Below are 24,358 nucleotides of genomic sequence, written 5' to 3' on the forward strand. Positions count from 1 at the left end.
CTTCTCCTGTTGATGGACACTTAGGTTGCTTTACAATCTTGGCTATTGTGAACAGTGCTGCAATAAACATGGCAGTGCAGCTATCTCTTCAATATACTGATTTCCTTTCTTTTGGGTACATACCTAGCAGTGGGATTGCTGGAACATATGGTAGTTCTAGTTTTAGTGTTTTGAGGAACCTCTCTACTGTTTTCCGTAGTGGCTGTACTCATTTAACATTTCTACCAACAGTGTATAAGAGTTCCCTTTTCTCCACATCCTTGCCAGAATTTGTTATTGCCTGTCTTTTGGATTAAAGCCATTTTAACTGGGTTGAGATGATACCTCATTGTAGTTTTGATTTGCATTTCTCTGATAATCAATGATGTTGAGCACTTTTTTAATATGCCTGTTTGCCATTTGTGTGTCTTCTTTCGAAAAATGTCTATTCAGATCTTTTGCTTATTTTTAAATTGAATTATTTGATTTTTTTTTCTATTGAGTTGTTTGAGCTCTTCATATATTCTGGTTATTAATCCCTTGTCAGATGGGTAGTTTGCGAATATTTTCTTGCATTTTGTGGGTTGTCTTATACTTTGTTGATTGTTTGCTTTGGTTGCCCATACTTGTGGGGTGTTACTGAAAAAATCTTTGCCCAGACCGATGTCCTGGAGAGTTTCCCCCATGTTTTCTTTTAGTAGTTTTATAGTTTGAGGTCTTAGGTTTAACTCTTTAATTCATTTTGATTTGATTTTTGTGGTGAGAGATGGGGGTCTAGTTTTATTCTTCTGCATATGGATATTCAGTTTTTCCAGCACTGTCCTTTCCACAGTGTATGTTCTCGTCAGCACTGTTGTCAAAAATGAGTTCACTGTAGATGTGTGGATTTATTTCTGGGATCTCTATTCTGTTCCATTGGTCTGTGTGTCTGTTTTTATTCCAATACCATACTGTCACAAAAACAGCAATGGTAGTAGTATAATTTGAAGTCAGATAATGTGATTCTTCTAGTTTTGTTCTTTTTGCTTAGGATGGCTTTGGCTATTCTGAGTCTTTTGTGGTTCCATGTGAATTTTGGGATTACTTTTTTATTTCTGTAAAGAATGTCATTGGCATTTGATAGGGATTATGTTGGATCTATAGATTGCTTTGAGTAGTATGGACAGTAATGCTCTTTTAAAATTGCTTTGTTAAAATATAATTTACATACCATGACAGCATTCATTTCAAGTGTATAATTCAGTTATTTTTAGTATAGTCACAGATAGCTGCAACTCTGCATCTATTGATGGACAGTTGGATTGTTTCTACCTTTGTCTATTGTGAATAGTGCTGCTTTGAACATTTGTATACAAGCTTTTAAACACCTGTTTTCAGTTCTTTTGAGTGTATATCCAGGAGTAGAATTGCTCTATTACATGGTCATTCTATGTTTAACTTACTGAGGACCCACTAAACTGTTTTCCACAGTGGCTGCACCATTTTATATTCTCTCTAGCCATTACCAAATTCTCCACTTTCTGGCAATGCTTTTTTTTTTTTTTCAATTGTAGTCACCCTAGTAAATATGAAGTCGTATCTCATTGTGGTTTTGATTTGCATTTCCCTAATGACTAATATGTTTGAACATATTTCCTGTTCTTACTGGCCATTTGTAGATCTATGTTGGAAAAACATCTATTCAAGTCCTTTGCCCACTTAAAAATCGAATTGTTTATCTTTTTGTTGTTGAACTATATATGATTTGCAGATACGATTTGTAAATTTTTTTTTTCATTCTGTGGCTTATCTTTTCACTTTTTTTTTTGGAGAGGGAGTCTCGCTCTGTCGCCCAGGCTGGAGTGCACTGGCGTGACCTCGGCTCACTGCAAGCTCTGCCTCCCGGGTTCTCACCATTCTCCTGTCTCAGCCTCCCGAGTAGCTGGGACTACAGGCGCCCGCCACCACGCCCGGCTAATTTTTTGTATTTTTAGTAGAGATGGGGTTTCACCGTATTATCCAGGATGGTTTCAATCTCCTGACCTCGTGATCTACCCACCTCGGCCTCCCAAAGTGCTGGGATTACAGGCGTGAGCCAATCTTTTCACTTTTAAGTGTCTTTTGGTGTATAAAGGTTTTAAATTTTGATGAAGTCCAATTTATTTTTTTCTTTTGTTACTTGTGAACAACAGTGCACTTTTGAGTAAGAAACGTTCTGGATTTTAGCTAAGTTGAAAGAAACATATTTAATGGTGGTACTCCTAAGAAATAATAGGGTTTTATCCAGGGTTTGTATATCTTCAGATGTGCAAAATTATGTTGTTCTCTGATGCTTAATATTTATATGAAACCCATGGACTTAATTTTTAAAAGCGTAATCGAATTGTGACTAAAACAGCAATGAAAAAGCAGCCAAGTAGCAATTTGAAATGGGCTTCCTGTCTGTAATAGAATACTTCATCTTTGTATGATTCCTTCTTGTTGCTAGGTTACCCAAAGGCCTTTCGGCTTTGAATGGTGAGAATATGAGAGTTAAAAATATGTTGCCATATAGATGTTTCTTCTTTTTTTCATCTCCATATAATTAGCAAGCCCCTTGAAGCAAAAATTACAGTTTTTCCTTCCATGAGTTTCAAAAAGCAAATTATTTGTAAGTTTTAAAATCATGCAGATGTGCTTATGCTCATGGGAGAATTGGATTTTCAGAATGAAAGAGCCAGTAATTATGGACTACTCAGTGTCCTTTATCTGCAACCACTTAATGATCTTTAATTGGATTTGATTGAAGCTCGAGGCCCATGAACATTAATTTGGTTAAAAAATACACATGCTTTTGAGTTTCTTGAGCAAAGCTAACATGTTTATGAGGAAAGATACAACCTATCATCTTGGTTAAATCCATGATAATTCTATAATAAATTTGTAGCTGAAGTAAAAGACCCAATATTTATTTGCTAATAAAACTATAAAGTAGGAAACAAGTAATCATAACATTATTGGCTCTTATACATGAATGTACAGGGTATCATTTTGTTGCCAAATGCATTTTGCTTTATGGTTTTACACTTAAAAAACTGTAACTTGAAAAATATTACAGGTATCAGTTCTACTTTGTTGGAAATGAGAATTACCTGTGCAAGTCTGAAAACAGACCATTGACAGATTGTGTTAGATAAGATCTGAATTACTGCCTAGTGTAGCTAGGACAAAGCATTCATTTAAAGGCAAATCAGTTGTCTTTTCTTTATTAAGAAGCCAAGCCATTATTATCCATGCTTATCCTTTAAAAGCAATGATTGTGAATAAGTGGATCAGGTGCCAGTTCTAGGTTCACACTCTCTCCCAGTGCTTGTTTATTAGACTATGCATATTACAAGGTTTGGGATAGTGGTTCAGTATCTTAGGAAAGTGTTTCCATAGTCACGAATACAAGGATAATGTGTTTGTTACAAGGCTGGCATATGTGTTGAGCTGTGCTAAGAAGCCCACCTAAAATAGCCTGGAAGAGACTGCTTCTGATGGCAGCATAAGTCGTGTAAGCTGCAGCGGGCAGCTTATTTTATTTTCTATGTGGAAATAAGGTTGCTTTTTGATGTTTTTCTTTTTAAGATTTGTGTTAGGAATATTCTTCTTTTTCTTGAGGGGGAAGAACTGGTTTAAAATTTTTTAATACCACTTTTAAAGAAGACTCTCTTAAATGAGTAGAGTTGGATGGAGAAGGCTCACACCTCCCCCCAGCCACCACCCCCCAACCCTTTTTAAAAAAATCAGTGTTAGTCTAGGCTTTTATTCTGGAATAGGGTGGCAGTTGTCATTGGTGCTGCCGGATCATACTGAACAAGTGTGGGTGGAGAGTTTGCTGATGCTTAAGTTGCTGTGAGTAGGTATAGCTTTCAGAGCAGTGTTTTTATTTGATACCAGGATTACTGACAATCATGACTACTGGGAAAGGTAGGCTATTCTAATATATTCTGAAAAGTGTTTATAATTATTGCTGCTTGGCTAGGAAATGCTTAAAAATTTTATAATTCCTTTGATAACTAAAAATCATGGATGAAACATGGGAATGATTGTTATGAATGTTGTTGGTATTTAAGCAGTGAAAAATTGTGAAACCTACAGGGAAATAAACATCAATGTTAACATTCTAAGACTAGGAGAGAGGAAGTAGGCACAGTAGGCTGAGGCTAGCTGTGTTTTTATCTTCTGTTTATTTCATGGGCTTTTAATTTTTCTCTGCTTATGTTCACAGTATGAGGGTTATGAACATAAATCTATTTGCAATTGCAAGGTATTTGTTAATAACGCTAAGTGGTCTTGAAAAGAATCTACTGGCTAGAAATTTCTAAGTTTTCCCAGTAGTGATAGAGGAAAAGCATAAATGATAGCAGTGCAAGGATGCTGCTTCTGTCTTAAGTCATTGTTTATTTTTTTCCCCTTTACATTTTTGCATTTTAAAAATGCAAAAATGTACAGGAAAACTACAAAAGAAGTATTGTTCACAAAAAATCTTCTAGGTTAGTTTTCAGTCTTTCCACAGAGCTTTTTCTCAGGTTTGGCCAATATCGAAGTGATTTTAGAAGATTCTGTGTAAACAGGGTTTGCATTTAAAGGTGTAGGGTACAGTTGATGTGATGGGAACAACCTGTATCACTGTCTTGCTTTCCTAGTGGTTTTGCTGGCAGACTCTTAATTTGTTGTCTCCAAAGGGTATTTCCAGACTCTTCTACTGAAACAGGTATTGCACAGAGTAAAATTGCATACAGTAACAAGTGTTTATTTGTCTCCTGCTGTGGGGAATTGGGTATACATCCAGGACTTTTGCTCAGTGTTTATTTTGTAGTGGATTATTAAAGGTTTGTATAGCTATTTTCTTAAATTTGGTTAAGTTGGGCTGAAAGTACTGGAAGATGCCACATTTCTGCTCATATTTTTAAATTGAGAATTTAAAGTATATTTGTATTCTTTAATTGAGGATTTAAGGTATACAGTGATAATATTTTTATTTCATACCTAAGTATCATATTCTATTTTCAGGTTAAACTGCTGCAGGAAATCAATACCTGGGCAGGAGAGTTAAATAATTCATGTTTTGAAGTAACCTCTCTCAGAGCCTTTTCTTTGAGGATTTGAAAGTGTGTCACTTACAAGTAGCATTTGACTTCAGTTGTGATATTTTCGTTTGTATTTAGCAACAGGTCAAAATAATATGGGAGTCAACTTTTTCATGTTAAAAGCCATGGAGATAGCCTCCTGAATCTGAGTTTAAAATAAAGACTATTCTTACACTTGATATATTTTTTCAAATTGCCTGCCTCCTTAGTCACTATCACCTGGAATTCAGGCTTACATGCTTTGGTAACTTTTACCCTCAGTAACTGCAGTCGTGATAGGAAACAAGGATTAAAATACTGTTTCTTATGGAAGTGGCATGTTTGAATCATATATTAATTCATGACCATTAAAAATCTGCAAAATATAACAGCAGCGGGTCTCCCAAGGTGTGTAGAGTACTTTAGTGTTTTCAGAGCACTTTCCTGCGTTTTCTGTTTTATGAACTTCACAGCAGCCCCATGAGGAGTAGGTAGGGCAGCTTTTAAACACAGATACTGAAGGTTTTGGGTTTCTATAATTGGGTTAGTTGCAGGACAGGGGAGAGTCCTAGTTTTTGCTGTCTTAGACAAGTCTTTATTCCAGAAAGCCATCTTGTCAGGCCAAGTGCTCTGGAATCCCTCAGACTGGGTATGAGTGTCACCTCTACATGGGCAGTGTGTGACCTGGGACTGGCAGCATGGCTGTCCACCTTCATTTTCTCGTGTGCAAATTGGGGATGATAGTCCCTTGGCTGAGGAGCCAGTGAGGGGCCTTGGGCCTGGCACATCAATCTCATCCTGTTGATACAGGGACACATCCACTGTGGCAGCTCTAGATCTCATAACAGAAGGTATGAAGGTTGAACTGAGGTTTAAAATAATATAGTTGATCTTTTTGTGTAGATATGGAAAGGTATTCTAAGAAAACAAGATGCAGAATTAAATGTATCCTAAGATCTTGTAAAAAGAAACCATCCAGTACCCAGATCTTGGTCACTAACACCACCAGGGCTCCTTGGGGAAATGGCTGAGTTTAGGGCTGGAGCAAGGTGAGCCCGTGTATCTCGCAGGGCCAGAAAGTAAGGAAGTGGTTGAAAAAATCAAAGAAAAAGCAAAACAAAACAACAGTGGGGGTATGGCTGAGAGACACAGGAGTCAACTGAAAGTGCTTCCAATAGCCAAAGCTAGAACACTTTAAGCAACACAGTAAAATAGTGTTGGGTTTTAACCCAAAGTATAAAATAAATGTTAATGATCCATACTGATGTAAACAAAATGATTGAAAAGTGTGTAAATGGAGATGAAGAGACGAACCTCTTGTGCAGAATTATTCCAAATCATTTATGCAAATATCCCATTCTAAAGGAGGGGAGCATAACTTCCTAGTCTGTCAGTGTGGTGGGTGTTCTTGATAGGATGTGATGAGAATGGCATTTTACCTCTGTGGTCTTCCTCCCAAAGCCCCGTAAGCTCTATGGAAACATGGCAGAAGCCTCAGGCAAACCCAAAATGAAAGATATTCTATAAACTCCCTAACCATGTCAAGGTCATTGAAAACAAAGTCTGAGAAACTGTCACAACCTAGAAGAGTCTAGGGAGGCAGGATGTCTAAATGTAATGTGGTGTCCTGAATGGGATCCTGGAGCAGATAAAGGACATTAGGGAAAAACTAAGGAATGCTGAATACGCTAGGGACAGTAGTTAAAGGTAACAGTTGATCTGCGTGTTGGGGTATGTGCTTTAAGAAAATCTTTTTCACTGTTTCGTGTATTTAAAACAGGTCATTAAAAAAACAAAACATACAAAGATTAAAGACATGGACACCAGTAAGGATACTCTTTGGTAATACAGATCTACCTGAGGGATGAGGAAGACCCGAATTAGGTTGGCCTTAGTGGGAGTGAGAGGGAATGGAAGTGAGAGGTGGTTCTAAGCAGCACTGACACCCAGTGCTTATTTAGGGCAGTGGGTGAGGAAAGACCTGGTGGGAGATAGGAGGGGAAGAGTTAAGAGCAATTCCATATTTTGGCGTGGACAAATGGTGGTAGGACCAACTGAAGTCAGGAATCTGGAGGGAGAGCAGGTTTTGAGGGTAAGGTGATTGTAGGTGATTATAGTTTTGGACACTTGGACATAGAATTTTGTTTGTACGTGAGTTTGCTTCAGGTGGGTTTGTATCTTGGAGTAGAGTTGAGATTGCTATTAGAGGATTAAGTATTATTGTAACATGGATATTTATGTTAAATTGTCATCTTATTTCTCTTTGTCTTCGTATGTAGCAGTATGGTATTTGCCTCTCTAGCTAAAGAGGGTTCTGGAGAAAGAGATCATTAAAGCGGAGATGGATGATTTGAAGGATTATTCGCACAAATGGCAAATAGCTCTTAGTGTAATTACTTTAAAGTATGAGAGAACATTCTGGTAGGAAACCTTTTCCAAATTTGGCTCTAAGTTTTTCCACCTGACTTACTTTTGTGCCTATGTAGTGATTGTCAAAAAGAATTGGGTCAAGATTGCTACAGTGATAATTAAAATGACATCTCCAAAAGAGCACAGGGTGTAGATCTGATATCTGTGGGATTTGGGTTCTGACATTTATAACTTTCAGGGCAAGTTGAAAGGTAAAATAAGTACTGTGATCAAAAGGAGAAATGAACATTTAATCAATGAAAGGATCTGTGGTGACTCTTACGTAATATGACACTCAGAGATTATCTAGGTGTTGAAATTTTAGTTGTTGGCTTCTGGAAGTCTCAGTTTTCGGTCATCAGTTTGCAAACTTTATTCACATCCCTTAGTGTTGCTGAAAACTTTCCCCTTTGCCATGAATAGTAAAAATGTAAGTCAGAATATGCCCACTTAAGGCCTGCCTTGTACCTTTTCAGTTCCTTTTTGAGGGATAAATGATGATTTCAATGTCCTACTATTCTCTAACCTATTACCAGGAAGAAGCTTGTGGTTGTCATTATTACTGTCATTGTAGTCACCCATTCTCGTTCATTACTGCCTTTGTGCCTTTGCCATTCCTGCCTTGTCCCTTTCTTGCCCCAGGGAGCTTGCACACATTATTCTCACTTAGAATGCACTTCACTTTCCTCACACCTGCCTGGTTTTCAGGTCTTGGTGCAGAGGCTTCCTCCGAAATGCCTTGCCTGGACTTCTGTGGCCTCTAGGAATTCGCTTTCCTAAGGCTCCTTATGCTGGCTTATGATCAGCTTTGTGAGAATAAAGATGGGAGCTGCTGTGTTCACCTCTGAATTACCAGCAGCCGGCCCAGTGCCAGGCACAGGGCGGGCATTTACAAACATCCTTGGCATACACAAAGGGTATGTGAGCTGGTGTGGTGGACTATGCCTGTAGTAGCTGGGATTACAGGTGCCTGCCACCATGCCCTAATTTTTGTTGTTTTTTTTTTTCAGCAGTGACAGGGTTTTACTGTGTTGGCCAGGCAGGTCTCAAACTCCTGTCTTCAAGTGATCTGTCTGCCTTGACCTCCCAAAGTGCTGAGATTACAGGCGTGAGCCACCGTACACAGCTCATGGGTCTTTAAAATACAAAATTTGAAGGAAAAACACACACACACAATTGGAAGGCCCTCTTTTCTATCTTAAAACAATTTTTGGAGTCTTTAGTGTACTTGGGTTTCTTTATACAGAAATGAAAATGGTGTTTGAGCTTGGCTTACTATGTTCAGTTATCTGCAGTTAGGCCAGGCTGTGATAACCTGTGTGCATATGCTGGTGGCCGTGAGGCTAGACCCACAGGGTAAACCCTTTCCAAAGAGAAAGAGTACACTTTTTGTAGGGCCCCTTTTCCTGCCAAAACAGTGAGCCTTGCCCTGCTGCTTAGTCAAAGGCATTCTTTTGCTTCATTTTTCAAGGCAAATTGGAACCTTCCTTCTACCTTTCTCTGCCTCCTACTCTTAAATTCCATGTCCATGACAGAGATGCCTGAGTAATCCTCTTCCACGTAGATGAGGTTATGCCTTTGGTAAAAGGCCTACAGCATAGTGTGATTTGGCCTTCTCTGAACCACCATGTCCAAAATGTCTCTCACCACCCTCTGCCTTTCCCCTCACTTTGTTACAGAACACTGTTCTTTTTCTTCTTTGCCTTTATCACAGATTTGTCTTTACAAATGTCATACCCCTTTGTACTGGAAAGTCCCTTTGGGCAGTTAGCATGAATGTTTTGTTCATACTGTATTCCCAGGAACTAGTAAAGTGCCTGAAATGTAGTAGATCCTCATCCTCAATGAATAAACAAAAGAGGAAGATAGTTATCCAAGTCAGGTGGCAGCTAGCCTGCTCCTCCTATAAACTATCTTGGCTGTTATTTCTTGAAGTAAATTAATGCTTTACTCATGAACTCAGAGCTTAAGAAAATCTGTTCTCTCTCATTCTCCATTTGTTCCTTTCTTTTCCCCTTTTCTCCCACCTCTTCCCCACCATGTTCTCTTGTATCTTTCCCTTGTTTCCTCCCACTGCCATCAAGAGGTTCATAGTCAACTGGAAGAGAATCCTGGCCTCCATATTTGTGAGCTGGATGGAAGCCCTGTGATGGGGCCCAAGACCCTGGCCCTGCACTGTTTGTGCTCAGAAGTTCCCTGCATGGTGGTGTTTGTGCCCAGCAAGGCTGACTTTTTGGCATGCAGGACAAAGGGGAGCATGGGATGTTGGTGCTTATAAATTGGGTGTGAAATTTCTCACACAATGGTTGTCTTTGGCATAAATTGGGCAATGTGATTATTATGTGGGCAGTTGGCTTGGGAGCTGGGGAATACGGAGGGAAGCTGAAGGTAGTGGTGAGCAGGCCTCAGTGGTGGGCCGAGATGATGGAGATGTGGTGTGTGGCACACTCACTTGACCTATTTGGGTTAGAAAATGAGCATATGATCAAAGCGTGAGGACAGTTATCAAATAGGTACTTTTAGTGATATATCTATAATTTACAAAAATCTCTTTAAGGATATCCTGTACCTTACGTAGAATAACTGCACTTACCTGCACTTCCTCCTCCTAAAATACGCTTGCTTGAAACCTCTCATGATGTTGATTCCTCCTAAACTTTGCTTTCTTCCTGTTTTTAGCCTGCAGTTGTGTGGCCTGTATACCCGGCCATGCATCAGAATGTCTAGATAATTCTCTAGACAAATAATAGCAGGGAAGCTGAGTGCCATTTGCATTTAGGTTTGTAATAATACCCAAGTGTAATTAAAAGAATTTTAGAAAGCTAACTACTTTGAAATTTTGAAACAAGTTATTTTTGGTTTATGTTAACTCTTTATAATTATGTAAATACAGCAATGAGAACTCTAGATAGCTATTGTTTTAAGCATATGTATGCTGTAGTTAGCCAAAGGTGTTACTAAAATCATTGAAAACCGTCAACTAAAATATGATTTTAACTTTTCAAATTGTAGGACTGGAATTATTTAGATTTGAATGAACATTGCACCAAAAAACAGACATATTAATATTGATTGGAGAAAATAAACCCAAATTCTTGTGTGTGTGTGTATATATGTATATACACATATATACATACATACATATATACACACACACATATTCATTCATATTCTCTCTCTTTCTCTCAGATATTTGCTAGGAAAAACCTTCAGATTCCTAAAGTAAGAACTTATTTTTTCCTTCACTACAATGGTTAATTCTTTTCATGCTATCCTGAGCTTTACTGAGCTATTGTAGATGTTTATAGTCATCCTGTTTCCGCAGAGAGAAGCTTCAAAGCAGCTAGAAATTCATGGCCAGAGAGTACAAAAGTCAACAGTGAGGTGATTCAAGGACTAACTTTCTACCAGGCCTGTGTGGGGCGGGGAGGGAAAGAGGGGCAGATAAAGCAGGATGCCCAGATGGATGAGGTCAGTCTTCTGCCCAGGAGAGCTTTGGTATCTTAAAAGAGGAAGATTCCTATAGGTGACTACTTATTTCAGCCCCTCTCCTCTCCCTCTCTTGCTCCTGCTGGATGAACTCTGAGTTAGGTGGCTGATGGAGGGGACTAGAGGACGGTCCCAGCTCTGCGAACGTAGCAAGTGGGAGAAGCAGAAGCAGCTCTCTTGGGGAAGGCTCTGTCTGTTTTCGTCTTACCCTGGGTCTGTCCGGTCCTGGGCAGAGTTTGAGGCACTAATACACATATGTCTGGGAATGATGTCCTTAATGACACATGAAGCCAGGCTTTCAGTCTAAGAGCTCTTGTGGATATTGAGGAATGGTGGACGTTTCTATAGAGAATTGAGTTCCTGTGGATGTTTCAGTGTGTCATTCCAGGAGATGATACTGTGGGCTCAGCCCAGGTGCTCAGAGAGTTTTGTGTTGGGGACTAGCTATTCCAGCAGGAAGGATAGTTTATTCTCATCTTCCCTAATTCACCCCCTAGGGAGCTCTTTGGTACTCTGGATATTAAAGTACCAGTCTCTTTGTGTTCCCTTCCTTTGCTTTTTGGCTCTAAGGGTAGGTTTATAGTCTTTCTGACATACGTTTAGAGGTACTCTTCTTCAAGACTGATCTTAATCACTCTTGACGTGTCGCTGTAAGTTCTTTTCTCTGAGGAAGCCATAGTATTAACAGGGTTAACTTAAACTGGGCCTCCAGTTTGGCCAAGAGATTCTAACTTCAGGAACCCTAACTCCTGGACATGACTTGGGGACTTTGTCTTTGATTCTCTGTTCCCTAGTGTCCAGGATGGGCACACTCGCAGAGTAGTGGGGCACCTGGGCCTGTCCAGGTGCAGAGGGAAGCTGGCTAGTTTGTTCATTATCCCCTGTCAGGAGTTCCTTGCCCCTGCTACATCTGTTCAGGAAGAGTCTTTGGAATTTGTTCTCTCTCGCTGTGTATTCACTGAGCATGGTAGCCCAGGATATTCCTGAGTTAAGTAGGATGTGCACACATTTAAAGCCTCTCACACTCTCAGTTAATGTTAAGTGGACCCAAGTAGTACGGGTCACATCCAAGGGTTGGTTGGGGGGCACAGTGGATCCTTTCTAAATTTGTTTGGCCCTATTTTGGATTCATATGTCATATTGTGTGTGTGCTGTTAGGAAAACCTCACACTGAATCCTACGTGCTGTTGATTGTATGTGTTCCCACGTTGGACTGTGCACTCCACAGTGAGAACCATGACTTCCCTTTCTGCATCCCAGCTCCCAACAGAGTACTTCAGACACAAGCGTGCTTACTAGAGAAATGCTGGAGAGATGAAGAAGGATGCACGTGGTCACCTATTGGTATTCAGAGGCAGTATCCTCTCCAGTAGCCTCCCAGTGGTAGAGGCTAGGGCAAGGCTGGTGCTCTGGGAGTCCAGTTTTATTACAGAAGTAACGAAATGATTAGTTTGAGACCAAATCACCTGTAAGGTGACCCTGTGCTCTGGACTTGAACTTCCAAGTTACAGGGCATGGAGGATTTGGAGAGAGTTTAAAACATTGATTCCACTTGATGGAAGCATATTCCTAATTGAGCTTTTTTCTTTTGCTTACAAATGACAAATTATTTTCTTTCCTGTGACCCTGAGAAAATTGTCATTGAGACCTCCTAAGGACGCTTGACAAAGGGGAAATGGATACTTTCCCTTTGGAATCAGTTCTAGAGAAGGTGGTTTTAACCATGCCTTCCTCCATTTCTCAAGAATGTCCATATATTTTTTTTTGGCTGCCTAACTTGAATTAGTTGTATGGCCTTTTAAGCCCATTTTTAAGGAAAATTATGTTCCTAATCCCTCACTTCTATTGAAATATTTTTGAAGAGCTGGTTTTTTGCATGCAAAGCATAGCACAAATAGGGTAGCTGCACATTTGTCCCATACTTATGGTTTTCCTGTCTTTAATGCATTTTGTCTAATCTGCATGACATCCCTTTGATATAGTACAGAGATGCTTTGGGTTGCCAGCAATGCAGGCCTCATTCCAAGTGGTGTAAGGGAGAAGGGGAGTGACTTGGCTCGTGGAACTGAGAAGTCTGGATGTGTGGGTCTTGCGGTCCTCCTTTGGACGCATGCCAGGCATTAGACCTCGGCTCTCACTGCCCCTGACTCTGCTTTCTTTTGCTTTGCCTCTCTCTTAGGCAGGCACTGCCGTTTGTTGGCTCCAACAGCTCTAGGCTTGTACCTGCATAGCTCTAAGTCCACAAGAAGAGAGGTTCTAGAATTAATTACCGTAATGGGTTGGGAGAGCCCTGATGCTGTGGCCAGGATCCACTGAGGCAAACAAAGGTGTCATCACTCTGAGAGTGGGGAAGGGTGGTTACCCTGGGCTGTCAGTAGAAGAAGGGGGTTGATATTGGGTGGGCAGCACATTTCATAGGTAGACAGGATCATCCTTTTTCACACAGGGAAACAGAAGCCTATCTCTTTCCATTTTCTTTTTATACCTCACATGAGGTTGGTCTTGCTGAAAGTGCAGGCCTGTGACGTTACAGCTTTGCCCCAGGACAGGCTCACTGCCCAGTGCGAGCTGTGGATTTCTTCCTGCACAGAATCATCCCTGGGCTCCTCTGTTGTGAGTATGCCTGCATCTCTCTGGAGCCTGGTTATAAGTTATATAGCAGCAGCCAGGGCATTTTCCACCTGAGACCCAAAGAGGAATTGTGCCTTGATCTGCACCTGCAGGAGGCACTCAGCAGCTCTTACCCAGTGTGAACTTTGAGCTCCTACAGTGCCTTAAGGAGCAGGCATCTGTGGAAGTTGGCTTTCTGCCCTCCTCACAGTTCATTTCCCTCTCCAGTTTCCGATGGTGTTTTCCTTGCCTGTGTTTCCCTGGTGTTGTCCCGTTTGAACTCCCTTTGTGAAGGACTAGTAAAGCTGAAATGAATTTTGAGTTGTCACCTGTCTGTGCTCCAGTTCTGTCTTCTCACGTTATCTGTACCGGTGGTGTCATTGTTGAGATCATCTTAAAATGCCAGCCCAGCTTTTTGGCAGCAAGCTTTTGGGTGGAAGGAATGGAACGTGATCCCTAACTGGCAGCTTGATTGCATTCCAGGCTCACTTCTGTGGTAGAGGATGGATTACTGGTGCCAAAGGGCAGAAGTAGCACTCTGCTAGCACCCTCAGAGCTTCTGTTATGCCATTTCCACCTTTGTATTGTCAAAAATGCCAACATTTCCAGCCAAGTTGGAAATTTTTATATTCCCTGTGTTCTGACAAAAGCCTTCCTTAATTTTGTAAACAGGGAGAGGAATTTTTGTTTCAGAATATGGATATTGAAGGATTTTTTGTACAGAGTGGTAGAACCAGCCCTATTTAACACTGGTCCATATTGACTGGATTGGGGGTGATACATGTACCCCAGTTCCCATACTTTGATGGAGAAGGGGAGGTAGAAACTTAGAAGAAAAAGTCTTTATCCAGCCATTCAATTGAGACAGTGTGTTTTGCACTTTTACACTTTTCTATTTATCCAACTTTGGTTAAAATTAAGAGGGAACAGATGGGCAAGGAATATAGTTTGGATAATGAGCAAAAATTCCTCCGATATATGAACGTGGAATATCTTTCTATTTATTAGGTTTGTCTTTAATGGATCTTAACAATGTTATGTAGTTTCCTTTTGTTAAACTTGTTAGGTGTTTTTATTGATGGTATTGTTGTTTTCTTAATTTGATGTATAGAGTATACGATGGATTTTTTAATGTTGGTTTTATATCCTACAGCCTCACTGAACTTGTTTATTGGTTCTAATTTTTTGCATGCATTCTTTAGTGTTTTCTACATACCAAATCAAATCATTTGTAAATGGAGATAGTTTTAGTTCTTCCAATCCATAGTTTTAGTTCTTCCAATCCAGTCTGCATGCTTTTCTTTTTCTGGTCAGATTTCCCTGGCTAGAACGTCTACCACAATGTTGAATAGAAGTAGTGAGAGTGAACATCTTCCCTTGTTCTTGGTCTTAGGGGGAAAGCATCCGGTCTTTCACCATGTTGTCGATAGGGGTGTGTGTGTGTGTGGGTGTGTGTGTGTGGGTGTGTGTGTGTGTGTGTGTGTGTGTGTGTGTTTTGAGACAGAGTCTGGCTCCATCGCCCAGGCTGGAGTGCAGTGGCGCAATCTCAGATCACTGCAACCTCCCCCTCCTGGCTTCAAACGATCCTCCTGCCTCAGCCTCCCGAGTAGCTGGGATTACAGGAGTGTGCTACCACGGTGGGCTAATTTTTGTATTTTTAGTAGAGATGAGGTTTCACCATGTTTGTCAGGCTGGTCTGAAACTCCTGATGTCAAGCAGTCTGCCTGCCTCAGCCTCCCAAAGTGCTGGGATTACAGGCATGAGCCACCGTGCCCGGCCTGTAGGTGGTCTTTATCAGGTTGAGGGAGTTCTCTTCTAATCCCTGCTTGTAGTGTTTTTAGCATGAAAGCATTTTACTGTGTTTAGAGAATATGTTGTTTTTTATCTTTTATTAATATGACAACTATGATGTATATTGAACAAACATTACATTCCTGGGATAAGTCGCACATGGCCATAATGTTAATTATTTTTATATGTTGCTGAATTTGGTTTGCTAGTATTTTTTGAGGATTTTTAATGTTTATATTCATAAGAGATATTGAAGATACTGTACTTGAGAAATTATCTTAAATAAATAATTTTAAGTAAGCAAACATATGCAGTAAGAATTAAACAACACAATGTGCAGAATATACTTAGCACAATGCCCAGCACCTCCTAAGCATCAGCTTATGGGAATTGCTTTAAGACCGAAGTGACAATAGTCCTTCTCTCAGCATTGTCAGGAGGATTTAATGTGACTACTACGCAAAACCAAACCTAGGACCTGGTACACAGTTGTGTGCTGTGATTCTATTAGTTGTTACTTTTCTTGTTACTTTTAAACATACTGACTGCAGTGGTATTATGAAGGTGAAAAATTGAAAACAATTCAACTATGAATAAATAGATGATTGATTAAATATAGTCTATGCACACAGTGTCACAATAAGTAGTCTTTAAAATTGACTAGATTAATATTGATCTAGAAAAATATTGGTGGTGTGCAAAAAAGCAGTTTTTATACGTGTATATGGAATTCATGTTTATGAATGCATTAAAGTCTAGAAATGCATATATATCAAATTGTTAAGTTTAATTTGGGGAGCTTATGATTGCTTATAGTGGAACTGTGACTTAATTTTAAAATAGGTGTATGTTTTATTGGGAAAGAAGGATATACATTTCTTTCTAGCAGGAAAATTTGGAAGCTTAAAAAGTATTTGAGGTTTTAATTGTCTGTTGATTTGTCCTCAGTTATTTTCATAGCCTTGTTTGAATTTATTATCTAATTAAACCATGTGCATGTTAAATAAGTAATAAAAGCTTCTAAAAAATATATATGAGAAAAGATTTTCATCCATTCACAAATTTTGCCCTTCTTCATGTGGACTACCAGAATTAAATTTTTTTTAATGTCTACTGGGTGTTGGCCCAGACTCTGTTCTAGATGTTGTAAATACCAAGAAGAATACAAAGTGGTCCCTACTCCAGGGACAGAGAGACCAAACAGATCTGCAGCCAACTAATTTCAGGGGGCGATGGAGTAAATGGTACATGCATAGTCAGAGCCGGGCAGGATCTCAGGCTAGCAGTAGAGTTGCGTTTTCAAGAATGCATACGGGTGTGTCTAGCAGATGGGACAAGAATTGAGATAGCAGAAACAGCCTTTGCAAAAGGTTTGGAGCTCTGCAAATTCAAGAAGAAAGAAATTTTGGGATATTTGTGAAAAGCAGCCGCCTTTGGGCTCATTATCCTGTCTCTCTGCAGCTTCCTCCTGAGAGAGCTAATTATAGTCTAGTTAGTAGGCTGCCACATTTCTTACTCCCTTGGAGGAGAATCTCAATTAGCAGGGAGTGGGTGAATCTGAAAGCCTGTCAGGATAGCAGCTTCTTCAAAGTGACCCTGCTGCAGTGAAACAGAGAGATAGTTGTCTTTTCTTTAGAAAATGAGGCATTTTCTCCCCATTGGGCTTCTATCCATCAAAGCCTGCCTCAGGAGAAGAGAAGGAAAAGCTTTGTAGTTTAGGTTCTGGCTTTCCTGGCAGATAGGCAATGAGCAGATATTTCTTAGTCTCTGTGACGTTTTGTTGGTCCTCATAGATGAGTGTTTAAATTTTTCAAGCGAACAGTATGGCCCAAAGCTTCTAATTACAAGTTCCAGACACCAGACTTGAATTCATGTTTGTCTTTAGACTGATATCTCTGCCCCCCATAGCCAAACTTGTAGCCACAGTGGTATATTCCTTCTGATCTGTCTGTGCTTGTTGCTGGGTATCTCCCCTATGCAGCCTGGTTAAAGTTCAGTTCTGGGGCAGCTGGGCTGTGCTGGGGCTTTCTTAGGGACTTCAGTGGAGGCTGCTGAAGGGACTGGTTCTGACCTCCTAGTGCTGGCCCTGGCTATCCCTCAGCCTGTCTCCAGCATCTGGACCTCAGTAGTAGACCTGTTCAGCTTCTGGAAGTCTGCTAGTTTGCTTCTAAGGCCATGGATGATTGTGTTTGTAATCTGGCTTTATTTTTGCTGTTTTGCTGCTATTTTTCCCTTCATTATGTCTACTTATTTGGATTGCCGGGGGTGGGGTGATTCAGGGTTGGATGAAAATTATAGTATCACTCTGTAGAAATTTCATGAGTCATTTTTAAGTGGTTTATCCTGATGCTGTAGAAGGTGGAATGGAGCTCAGGTGATTTTTAAAGAATCAAAGGAGGTGATGCTTGCTAGGAACTGAAGGCTTCCATCTGCTTATTTCAGATTTCTACCCAAGACTATCAGATGAGAGAAGTGTCCCTCCCATGGCAGTCTTTGCAGTGGGGTTGAAGATACAGTTAATTATTTCTGTGGGCTTAAAGAGAACTTCCCCTTAAGATGATTTTGTGTGTAACATATGCTGTTGTATTATGTGAAAATGTTAAAATTGATGTAATGGCACAAGCCTGCAGTTAAAAATACTCATTTTTACCCATTTCTGCCTTAGTTAAAGCTCTAGAAAAAGAGGTTAGATACTACCAGATGTCTGCTTAGCAGAAAAGCCTAAAGAAAATGGGAATCCAGATGGCTAGTAGAGTTCAGTATGGGTTAATTTAGCTGAGAAATACTGTAACGTTAGAACCTGGACGTGAGACTCTTCATCCTGGACTGTAACCATGGTCCAGTTGCAGATACAGCTTATTTGCCCAGGTACAGAATGGCTCATTCTACATAGTGGAATTTCCCAGTTAACTGAAACTAGGTACCTTTCTGATGACCCAGCCTCCTTTTAAATTTAATCTTAATTTCTGATGTCTGAAAAGCTAGGAAACATAGGCTAAACTTATTTTTAAACAGTACGTTAGTTAAGTTTTCAAATAATTGGCTCAGTTGGTTTTTATCCTCCAAAAGCCTTTGCAGGTGTTTCAGTTCAAAGCATTGTGTCCAGCTCTTAATCTAGAAAATAAATACACTTTTTATCCTCTGTTTTCCTGAATTTCCAATCGAGATGGGAAATGTGAATTACTTCCTTCACTAGCTCACAGATCATTGAAAAATTGAATCTTAAGTTGTTGCGCGGGGTCATTGTGCTGTTATTGTATAGATGTGATTTGACCCCTGTACTGTCAACCGTATTCTAAGCATTTTGGGTTTAGGGGTTTTTATGTGCATGTGTTTGCTTTTCGTAGTTTCTATTAGGCTATTAGGCCTTCAGCTCACTTATTAACATTACTTTGCTTAATTCTTGCGTCCTCCTTGTCACTATCCCTATAGTTAGTTGCTTCTAATCTGCTTAGGAAATCAGCTAAGTAGGCTTGTTAGATTTGTTTCCAAAGGGTAAATAAAAAGACAATCAGGCTCCTAAAGTTCAGTTTAAAAAGCCCTACACTGGCTGCTCAGTATTCCCTTTCCTCCTTCTCTTCTTTTTTTTTTTATTTGAGACGAAGTCTCGCTCTGTCACCCAGGCTGGAGTGCAGTGGCACGATCTTGGCTCACTGCAACCTCTGCCTCTTGGGTTCATGCCATTCTCCTGCCTCAGCCTCCCGAGTAGCTGGGACTTCAGGCGCCCGCCACCACGCCCAGCTAATTTTTTATGTTTTTAGTAGAGACGGGGTTTCACCGTGTTAGCCAGGATGGTCTCTATCTCCTGACCTCGTGATCTGCCTGCCTCGGCCGCCCAAAGTGCTGGGATTACAGGCGTGAGCCACCACGCCTGGCCTCCTCCTCCCCTTCTTTGGGAGGCATTTCATACAGGTGTTGGTGATGAAGGGCATGCCTTCTCAGTAAGGTTTGTGATACACTATTGTGTGACATCTTCAGGCAATTTAGACGTTATAATTAACTTTGAAAAATATATGCTCTTTGAGGATGGAAATGGGACAACTTCCATTTTCTTCATGCCTTCCCTGTGCCTTATTTCCTGTATAGTTTTGTGTGTGTCATCTAGTACAGCAACATATATCCTAATTTTGGTTCCTCTGGCCCCCAGGTTATTGGCCTATTACATAAGAATATAAAAAGAATGAAAGCTAAATATTTTTGCTTTAAACAGTCAGTCATCTTTTATAGAAATGATAATGTGAAAGAATTAAAACAGGAGAATAAATAATAAAATATGAGGAGAAAGTCTTATATTTATCCACATATTTACTGTATCTACTGCTCTTTATTTCTTTATGTGAATCCAAGTTTCCAGCTGGTATCATTTTTCCTTTTGCCTGAAGATCTTCCTGTTACATTTCTTGAAGTGCAGGTCTGCCGATGACAATTTTTGTTTGTTTGAGTTTTTATTTTGCCTTTATTCTTAACATGTTTTCACTGGATATAGAATTCTAGGTTACTTCTAGGTGAATACCATTTTCAAGCGTCATTTCCATTGTGTTTTGGCTGGCAGGGTTTCTGATGAAGTCTGCTGCTGCTTTTATGTTTGTTCTTCTGTGTGCTATGTCTCTTCCCCTGGCTGCTCTTGTCTGGGTTTAAGCAGTTTGATTATGGTGTGCCTCAGTATGCTTTTCTGTGTGTGTGTGTCTTGCTTGGGGCGTGCAGCTTCTTGGATCTGTAGGTTTATAGTTTCTATCAAATTTGGAAATGTTTTGGCCATCATTTCTCAGTCTTTTTCTGTCCTTCCCCTTCTTCCCCTCGTCCTGCGGGTCTGCAGTGTTGTGTGTGTTAGACTGCTTGATATTATCCTTCATGTCTCTGAGACTCTATTCTGTTTATTTATTTTTTCAGCCTATTTTGTTTCTGTGCTTCTGTGCTTATTTTGGATAAATTCTATTGCTGTATGTTTAAGTTCCCTGATTTTTTTCTTTACTTCTACAATGTCTAGTCTGTACTTAATCTCAATCAGTGAAATTTTCATTTCAGATATTATGTTTTCTTAAAATCTGTAAGTTCCATTGGATTCTTTAAAAAAACTTTCTTTTTTCTTATGACTGTCTATGTATTCTCTTAATATTGAACATAGTTATAATAGAAGTTTAGTGTTCTTATTTCATCATTTCTCAGAAGTTTACTATTTTCTGATTTTTTTGCCCCTCATGATTATGGGCCACATTTTCTTCCCTCTTGTCATGTTTAGGAAATTTTTTTGTAAGTCTTCTCTGTACATAGTGAAGGAATTTTTTATTAGATGTTGTGTATTATGAATGTTACCTTGTTGAGTGTCTGTGTCTTGTTATATTTCTTTTAGGAATATCATGCTTTGTTTTGGCAAATCAGATAAGTTACTTGCAGGTCTGCCTAATGCCCTGTAGGCCTGCTTTTAAGCTCTGATAGGGCAGATTTCATTTAACTTTCACTCCAGACATACTTCAGTCTCACTAAGACCCGACCTCTCTGGGGGTCTCCATTGAATGCCTTGGGTGGGTCACCAAGAACATTCCACTTTGGCAGTTTGGAGCTTCCCTACTTGTGTAAACTCTAAGAATTGTTCATTTCACACCTTCTTGGTTGTTTTCTGCCTTGCTTCGTGGAAGTTCACTCACACACGTGAGGCCTAGAACTTAGCACATTTCTGTAGCCCTCTTTCTGTGTAGCTTCCTGTAATTTCTAGCACTTCTCTGAACTTCTCTGAACTCTGTTCTTCATTGTCTGCAGTATCTAATCTGCAGGGCTACTATGTTTAATTTGAGTTCCCCTTCCCTGTACTTGGTGACCTGGCAGTTATTAACACCTCCAGGCAGAAAGTTGGGGTGATTGTATAGCTTACCTTGTTTGTTTCTTTTCTTGTAGGGAGAAACAAACAAATCCATATCTTTATGCAAATTAGCTGAACAGCCAAGTTCTGAACTGCTGTTGTCCGGTGCCTGCACGTAGTTCTTTTATATATACTGTCAGGTTTTCTAGCTGTTTATTGCAAGAGATTAAGTCATCCACGTCTAGTCTATCACTGATGCAAGCAAAAATTTCAGGAATTCCATTGAAATTGGTCCATTGAAAATCTTGGCAACTGAGTACTGTTCTAAATGACATGCCTGCATATTTTAGAAGACTGAACTAAACATAATTTACATGAATTTGTGAGTGAAGCATGATATTGTCCTCATGTCTCCCATTTATTTTTTACCTGTCCCACAGACTGGAACTGTTCCCACTCAGCAGAATGATTATGATTTCAAAGGTAGTAGAATAATGACAGCAGTTCATATGTTCTTGGAGCTCCCCAGAGGACAGATAGGCTGAGTGAGATCTGTCCTTGTCACTGCTAATGCTGGCAGTACTCAGTGGGTGACTTCTCCTTTGGGTTGTTCTTATTCTTTACGTTAGACTTAAATTTTCCTTTTGGGAAGGCCATTATGAACCACTTTCTGAATCCATGGGAAGTCTATGCTAATTAAGAGCACTGTGCATCTGAATCAATGAAAAATGGATGTATGGATTGAAAGAACCATCTTGGAACAGCATGGCATAGCAAGACAATCTGGGGGCTTTAAAGGCACAGTGAAAGGAGCTCATTTGCATAAGGACAGGGATTTGTGAAGATATCTTTCCTCCTCCCCCTACGCTGTGTTGAATAAACTGAACCATGTAATTTGGAGTGCATTGTTGTTGAGTTTTAGGGAGCATTGGGGTCTTGAGTAGACACAAGACTTGGCTGTTGATAATTTAGCTTAAGAAGCAACTAGATCAAGGAAAACAGGATTCTATTTGTATGTTTTTTGGATAGCAATGATTTATTTCAAACTTATTGGTAAAGAACTAATGCCCCTTTCAGAAATCATGAATATTGCCAGCTACAGATTTTTTTTGTTTTATTTAAATTACTCTTAAGTTCTTTGTTTAGCCCCCTAAATGACTCACTCTTATATTTGATACATAAACTTTAATTTTGCATCATTAAACTATTGTCGTAAATATGTTGATTTTTAAGATTCCAAAGATGTTTCTTTTTTCTCGAGACAGGGTCTTGCTCTGTCACCCAGGCTGGAATGTAGTGGAGTGACCCTGGCTCACTGCAGCTTCAAGCTCCTGGGCTGAAGTTGATGCTCCTGCCTCAGCCTTCTGAGTATCTGGGACTACAAGCACACACCACCATATCTGACAAATTTTTTTATTTTTAAGAGACAGGACCTTGCTATGTTGCCCAGGCTGGTCTTGAACTCCTGGCCTCAAGCAGTCCTCCCATTTTGGCCTCCCAAAGTGGTAGGATTATAGCTGTGTTTTTTAAAATTTTAAATGCAACTTGAGGAGTATTGATTGGATCCACTGCTGTTTAGAAAATTTAAAAGTTAATGAACTTAAGAAAAAAATGTTCATCTTCACTAAAAAAGAAATACAACATAGAAGGTGAAGTCTTTTTTTTCACCTATCAGATTGATTAAAGTTTAAAAATGGTAATATTAAATGTTGGCAATGGTTTGGAAGGATGAGTACTTCTTTGAACTTCTAGGAGAAATGTACATTTATATGACCTCTCTGATAATTTTGGCACTATACATCAAGAACTTTTACACTCTTTGACCCGCTATTGTTGCTTCTATGGTTTTCATTCCTAAAACGATTGGAAATTCAAACAAACAAAAAAAAGTGTAGGAAAGTATTTGCAATATTGCATTTCTAATGGTGAGGACTTAGAAACACCCTAAATGTCTAACAATAAGAGTGTTTCATTTGTACCATTTTCCAATTACAAAGTACCATACAATTATTAAAATGGTGGTTATGAAAAATATTTCATCACAGAGGAAAAATTTACATATTTGAAGTAAGCACTATTCCAATATGATATATACTCTCATCTCAGCTGTTATTTTAAAGTACACCCAAGTGACCAAGTACAGTGGTTCATGCCTGTGATCCCAGCACCTTGAGAGGCCAAGGTGAGAGGACTGAGTGACAGTGAGACTCTGTCTTCAAAAAAAAGAAAACAACATGATGGTCAGAAATGTTCCAGAATGTGAAAATAACTGTTTCTAGGTGGTGGTTTTATGAGAGATTGTTTTCTTCTTTATATTTGTTCTATTTTTCAAAATTTGAGTGTGAAAGTATTCTGGGTATGTGAAAGCAAGTATGATCTTTGTAGCTTCATTCTGGGCTTAACCTAAGGCTTTCCAGACCCTAGAGGAGCACCTCAGATTCCAAAAGAGTATGCAGAATCAGTCTCGAAGTCTAATTGTTTTATAATCAGGTGAAGAAGTATATATATATAGTTTTTGTTTTTAAAAAAACATTGGTTTCTGTGCTTACTGTTCAGATAAAAATTTCGACGATGAAGATTCTGTGGATGGTAACAGACCTTCCTCTGCTAGTTCTACATCATCCAAGGCTCCACCAAGTTCTCGGAGAAACGTTGGAATGGGAACTACCCGCCGGCTTGGTTCATCCACCCTTGGATCCAAGTCTTCAGGTTAGTCTAAGCCCTGTGTGGCGTTCTGGGGTCAGCTACGCCAGCTTTTCAAACCAGAGGTGCAAGTAGTTGCCTATGGTGGCCCTCAGAAGTGATACAGTCCCCATATGCAGCAGGTTTCTGCCTGCTATTCTTTAATTGAATTAGCATTGCGATACTGATGCTGAAAAGCTGGTAAGTTGTAAATTTGAGCTACTATGTTGACTTTTGCCACATTCTGGTAAGGTGGAGCCTGCAGGAGAAGGAAGCCAGCACAGAGGAAAGCTTAGCTCAGAGATAAGAGCAAGAGCGCACCCTCATCACATCATTTAGTTATGTGGATCCAGCAATGCCTGAAACCACTAGGGGTGTTTTAGACAATTTCTATTTAACAAGACTGAGAATAATCCAGAAGTCACACTGTAACTCCTGTCTTTAAAATATATCTTGTAGACTGGCCCCTAGGTATTGGGGCGTGTGTGTATACTCCACATGCAGGGTCGTGCTGTGGGTGGTAGAGACC

The 24,358-nt window shown here is 39.8% G+C and overlaps 1 protein-coding gene across 14 annotated transcripts in view; it reads left to right on the top strand.

The window, feature by feature from the left end:
- CLASP1 (cytoplasmic linker associated protein 1) overlaps nucleotides 1-24,358 on the top strand; it is a 312,442-nt gene that overhangs the window by 156,448 nt on the left and 131,636 nt on the right. For all 14 annotated transcript variants that reach the window (XM_063647337.1, XM_054479398.2, XM_063647338.1 and 11 more), the window contains one exon: nucleotides 23,704-23,856. In XM_063647337.1, the coding sequence (XP_063503407.1) occupies nucleotides 23,704-23,856 (153 nt within the window). The remainder of the gene's footprint in view (nucleotides 1-23,703; nucleotides 23,857-24,358) is intronic.

The sequence above is a fragment of the Pongo pygmaeus genome, chromosome 11 (genome assembly GCF_028885625.2).
Source record: "Pongo pygmaeus isolate AG05252 chromosome 11, NHGRI_mPonPyg2-v2.0_pri, whole genome shotgun sequence".
In the NCBI taxonomy this organism is placed as follows: Eukaryota; Metazoa; Chordata; class Mammalia; order Primates; family Hominidae; genus Pongo; species Pongo pygmaeus.